General features: G+C 56.6%; 1 protein-coding gene across 3 annotated transcripts; it reads left to right on the top strand.

Annotated features, from left to right (window-relative positions):
- Window positions 1-869: 869 nt before the first annotated feature.
- LOC107049103 (proline-rich protein 36-like) lies at window positions 870-3633 on the top strand. Of its 3 annotated transcripts, none has more exons than XM_015292783.4 (4): window positions 870-1264; window positions 1469-2607; window positions 2890-3046; window positions 3385-3633. In XM_015292783.4, the coding sequence occupies exons 1-2, from the start codon at window positions 986-988 to the stop codon at window positions 2126-2128; spliced, it is 939 nt and encodes a 312-aa protein (XP_015148269.2). In that variant the 5' UTR covers window positions 870-985; the 3' UTR covers window positions 2129-2607; window positions 2890-3046; window positions 3385-3633. The 3 variants fall into 3 exon arrangements, with proteins under 3 accessions (XP_015148269.2, XP_040502405.1, XP_015148268.2); XM_040646471.2 differs by having other exon boundaries at window positions 3298-3633; XM_015292782.4 differs by lacking the exons at window positions 2890-3046; window positions 3385-3633 and adding an exon at window positions 2820-2842.
- Window positions 3634-5400: the final 1767 nt, after the last annotated feature.

Below are 5400 nucleotides of genomic sequence, written 5' to 3'. Positions count from 1 at the left end.
TATCCCTGCAATTATATATATGCCTTTTGCAAGAAAAAAAACACCATCTTCATTAACATGACAACTGTTTTTCTATATTCCCTATGAAAGAGAACCAGTAGAATGGAAGGACAGCACTCATTAAGATAGCATGAGCACCCACACTGATCACATAGCACTTCATACAATCATAGAATGGCCGGGGTTGAAAAGGACCACAATGCTCATCCAGTTCCAACCCCCTGCTACGTGCAGAGTCACCAACCAGCAGACCAGGCTGCCCAGAGCCACATCCAGCCTGGCCTTGAATGCTTCCAGGGATGGGGCATCCACAGCCTCATGGGGCAACCTGTTCAGTGCGTCACCACCCTCTGGGTGAGTCTTCCACCAGACCAGTTTCCTACTTGTTCACATACTGGCCTTCCATGAGCAATTTTTAGACAAATATTTCCTGCAGTCTCACAAAAGTAACCAGAATTGAACACTTCTGTGTGAAACAGGCAGTGGAATTTCACACCCACACCTGGGGGAAACCACCACAGATGAGCACTGCACGGCTCTGAACCCGGACTTGAAGACAAGCAATACCTTCTATTAATTTTACCAAGTGCTGAGTGATCTGCTTGGAGCTACAAACCACTGACGAGCTGCAGCTGGGTACAGAACCAAGGAGTTGACCTGCAGAGCCTAAAGGCCCAGCACATACACAGGCAGGGATGAGCACGAGGGATGCAATAGATGCTCGACACGGAGAACCACAGGATGTCCTCCGTCAGAAGCGCCGTCGGTGCCCGACGCGACCCCCGGCTCCACGCGGCACCACCGCGCACCGCAACCCCGCGGCTGAGAGCGGCGTCCAACGCTCCTCGAGCTCCGGCAGCGCGGGGCCGCGGTGGGCGCGTGGGGCTGAGCGGCCGTTGCGCTCCTCGCGGCGGGGGCGGTTGGAACCCGGAGCCAGTCGGGAGCCGCGGGCAGCCGGCAGGACGCGACCCGGCCGCTCCGCACCATGCCAGCCCGCCGCCGGCACACGCGGAGCCGAGGCCCGGCGAAGGAGCCGTCCGCGGCACGAACGCCGCCCGCCCGGGAAGCGGAGGGGCCGTCCGAGGCCTCGGGGGCCGCTTCGCCCTTCGCCGAGGGCCGCGGCACGCAGACGGGCGGTCGCCTTCGGCGCGGGGAGAGCCGGCGCGGAGCCGACGACCGCTCGGCCTTCGGCGTGCCCGGCAAACGCCGCAGGAGGGCGGAGAGCGCCCGGCGAGGAGAGGACGCGCCTTCCGCGCACGGCGAGGTACGGCCGTGTCTGTACGCGGCCCGGCGCCCGGAAGGTTCTCCTGGCGGCGAGGGGCGAGCCGGGAGAGGAGCCCGGGCAGCGGAGGAGCCGAGGGCTCTCCGTGCCGCGACGCGACGCGACGCGACGCGCGGTCCCGCTTCTCCTCCTCGTTCTCCCCCTCGACCCGGTGCCGACCGACTCCGCTCTCCGCGTTTCTTGCAGCTCCTCCTCCGCCGTCCCGCCGACTCCAGCGGCGATGCCCGCCCGCGCCTCCGCGGCCGAGGAAGAGCCGGGCCGAAGAGGAGAGCCCCGGCCGACGCCGCCCGTCCGCCGCCACGAGCGGCCGCTGCCGCCCTGCCGGCCCCCGCTGCAGCAGCACGCGGCGACACGTGGCGGCTCCTGGCGCCCTGCCCGCTGCCGCCACCCACCGCCCGCATCGCGCCCGTCCGCACGGTGTTCTCACCGTGCCACCTGCGGCCTCTCACGGCGCCCAACCTCGCGCCGTGCCCACCGCCGCTGCGGGCTCCCTGGGCCGCCCTGCCTGCCCTTGCCACCCCTGGCTGGCAGTGCCCGTGCTGCTGGGGCCGGTGGTGGCTGCAGCTCCTCTGGCCGTGCTGCAGCCCCCACCTTCCTTGGCAGCCCCTCCTCTGGCCGTGCTGCAGCCCCCGGATTTTTTGGCAGCCCCTCTGGCCGTGCTGCAGCCCCCGGCTTCCTTCTCAGCCGCCAGCAGCCCCCAGCAGCCCCGCCTACCAGCAGGGAGATCACGGGCTGGCAGCCCAGAGCGGGCAGTGTGAGGGACGGGAGGAGAGCAGCCCCGGGAGGGATCAGGGGCCAGTAGAAGCAGATGATGAAGAAGAGGATATAGAGATAGTTGTTGTATAGATAGTAAGAGGGTATGATGATAGTTGATAGCGACGTAGATTAGTTGATAGCGACGTAGATTAGTTGATAGCGACGTTGATAGCTGATGGTTGTATACAGGTAGCGAACAGATAGCAGATAGCTAGGTGGGTTATTGGTAGAGAGGTAGTTTGTGGATAGCAAGGTAGTTAGCAGCAAGCAAGAGTTAGTAGCAATGTAGTTAGATCATAGCCAGATAGCTGATAGGGGGATGCAGGATAGAAAGATGGGTGACTGGGAGATAGTTAATTTATAGACTGCAATAGTGAAAGTTGCTGAAAAGAACTTTGTCTCTGTTTCAGATGAGCCACTGCGCCCTGGGACACCACTCTCCCCTCAGTACGATGAAGACCAACGCCTGATGCTGCTCCATCACCAGCAGAAGAACAGCAGCTCTGCAGAGACCCGTCCTGCCAGCAGAGCATCACGGAGAAGAAGACGCGCCTTCTGCTCACAGGAAGGTACTCGTGCTGCAGCCGCCTCCCTGGCAGCCCCAGCAGCCCCGCACTGCCCCGCTTGCAGCTGCGGCCCCACCAGGGCAGCTGCAGGTGATGGGCTGGCAGCCCAGTGCGGGCTGTGCGAGGGGCAGGGGGAGGGCAGCCCTGGGGCTGTGGGGGGCTGATGGCAGTGGATAGGGAAATAGCGGACGGCAAGGCAGTTCTTGTCTTGACAGTACGTGAACTGCAAGGGAGTTGATAGATGGTGGCTAGCGGTAACAGAACCTTCCTTTGTCTTTGCTGCAGAGGAGTCCTTGCACATCACTTGACCCCCTCCTCCAGGAGGAAGCAGGATCAGCGCCCGGTGCTGCCCCAGCACCGGCAGAAGAACAGCGGCTCTTGGAAGCGTGACCTGCTGGGAGATCGTCGGGGAGAAGAGGACGCGCCTTCTGCGCCGAGGGAGGTATGTCAGTGTCTGTGCTCGTGGCCCAGCACACAGAACGTTCCTGGCTGGGAGGGGTGTGCCCATGAGATAAGGCAGGGCAGTGGAGGAGCTGAAGATGACGGGAAATGTTCTGCATCTGCGTTTCTTGCACAGGCCGCTTCCTGGGTGTAACCACCAGTGGGGCTCTGACAGTTTCAAAATGCTTTAGCCTGAGTTGGAGGTCGGAACCAAACGACAGACCTGTTCATACACAGCTTTCTCTTTTGCAGTTCAAAGTCTTTCTTCCCTTCTCTTTGTGATTGTCCCTGTTGACCTGGTGGCAACCAACTCTTCTCTTTTGCATTTGTTTTGCTCAGTCTTCTCCTGTCATCCGATCTTCAATGAGACGATGCTCAGCTGCTCCGGAACAGCCACGGAGGAAACGGACGGAAGAGGAGAGCCCAGATGACTGCGCCCGTGTGACCTTACATACAAAGACTGAATGCAGAGACTGAGCCAGCAAACAATGGAGTAGATAGCATAGAGAGTTAGTTAACACTAAAATGTATTAGCATAGCATAGTGCAGTTGTCAAATAGCTTTGTAAATAAATTCACTTTGTTCGTATCCTTATCTTGTGTTGTGTAAAATGATGGGGATGGGTAGTCTGATACTTCAGGAAATAAATGATTTGGAAAAGTATTTTTTTCTGTTGTTGGTTTTTTTTGGGGGGGGGGGGGGGGGGGTTGGTGGGTGGGAAGGGTTTTAATGCTGAAATATTATTCGATCTTCACACCAGTCAGTGTGACTTGCAAACTGTTTGTAACCACTTCCAGCTGCACCGGAGCACAGAACTGTGCTCTGTATTTCTCCCTATGCTTTTGTCACTTGCATTTGTGTGATGTGGAGCTCTGGTTTTGACAGAGGCAGAAGGAATCATAGCACTTTTTGCCTTTCAACAGGTCTGCCTGCGTTGGGATTGTAGGTACTCCTTAGTGACCCTGCCCAAGCTTACATACCAAAAGGCAAGGGCTGCACACCAACGTTTGTCTGTAGGAATTTGACGTTGGAGAGTTGCAGAATTATTTGTAAGGGTTGCTACGTACTGCAGAAGAGCAGAAAATAAGTCAAAGCAGAAGGATAAGCTGCACTATTCAACAGCCTGTTCCTTATATTTGACCAGTTAGAACATAAAGCTATTTAAGCAGAAAGCGCAGTTTAAGTCATGGAGCATAAATGCACTTACTTCAGCAGAACAAAATACAACTCCTGGATATTTGTTGCCATTTTGAGGATGTTAATGAAGAAAACAAACCACGATAAACCACAACGCTCCTTTTTGAAGAACCAGATCCCAACCGTCACGTTTCCATTGGCTCTCTGTGAATTGGTGTTGCTGCACTGGGAGGAAATCCCGATATACCCCAACAGACGGCAGGGAAGAAACCAACAGCTGTCCCTTCAGCCCCCAGCAGCCCCACACTGCCCTGCCTGCCAGCATGGAGGATAAGGGCTGGCAGCCCAGAGCGGGCTGTGTGAGGGACGGGAGGAGAGCAGCCCCGGGGGGGATCAGAGGCCAATAGTAGTTGATGAATTTGAGGATATAGAGATAATTATTGTATAGATAGTTAGTGGGTAGCACGATAGCTGATAGTGATGTAGATAGTTGATAGCAAGATAGTTGATAGAGAGTTGATAGTGAGATAGATAGCTGATGGTGATACAGGTAGCGAGCAGATAGCAGATAGCAAGATAGGTCTTTAATAGAGAGGTGGTATGTGGATAGCGAGGTACTTAGTGGATAGCAAAATAGTTGCTAGAGAGATAGTTATATCATAGCCAAATAGCTGATGGGAAGATAGTGGATAAGAATGTAGCTGATTGCAAGATGGTAGATAGACAGTAGATAGTAATGGAGAAAGTTGACAGAGAGATATAAAGTTGTTAATGGAAACATCTTTTGTCCCTGCTGCAGATGAGCCACTTGGGTCCTGGGACACCACTCTCCCCTCAGTACGATGAAGACCAACGCCTGATGCTGCTCCATCACCAGCAGAAGAACAGCAGCTCTGCAGAGACCCGTCCTGCCAGCAGAGCATCACGGAGAAGAAGACGCGCCTTCTGCTCACAGGAAGGTACTCGTGCTGCAGCCGCCTCCCTGGCAGCCCCAGCAGCCCCGCACTGCCCCGCTTGCAGCTGCGGCCCCACCAGGGCAGCTGCAGGTGATGGGCTGGCAGCCCAGTGCGGGCTGTGCGAGGGGCAGGGGGAGGGCATGGCTAGGTATGTCATGGGGACATAGGCCGTGGAAAGCAACGTTCTTGATGGAGAGGTAGCTGATAATGAGACAGACAGTGGCTCGCGATAACAGGAACTTCTCTTGTCTGTGCTGCAGAT

Source organism: Gallus gallus, chromosome 12, assembly GCF_016699485.2.
Source record: "Gallus gallus isolate bGalGal1 chromosome 12, bGalGal1.mat.broiler.GRCg7b, whole genome shotgun sequence".
NCBI lineage: Eukaryota > Metazoa > Chordata > Aves > Galliformes > Phasianidae > Gallus > Gallus gallus.
The sequence above is the reverse complement of the archived record's forward strand: the minus strand, read 5'-3'. Positions and strand labels throughout refer to the sequence as shown.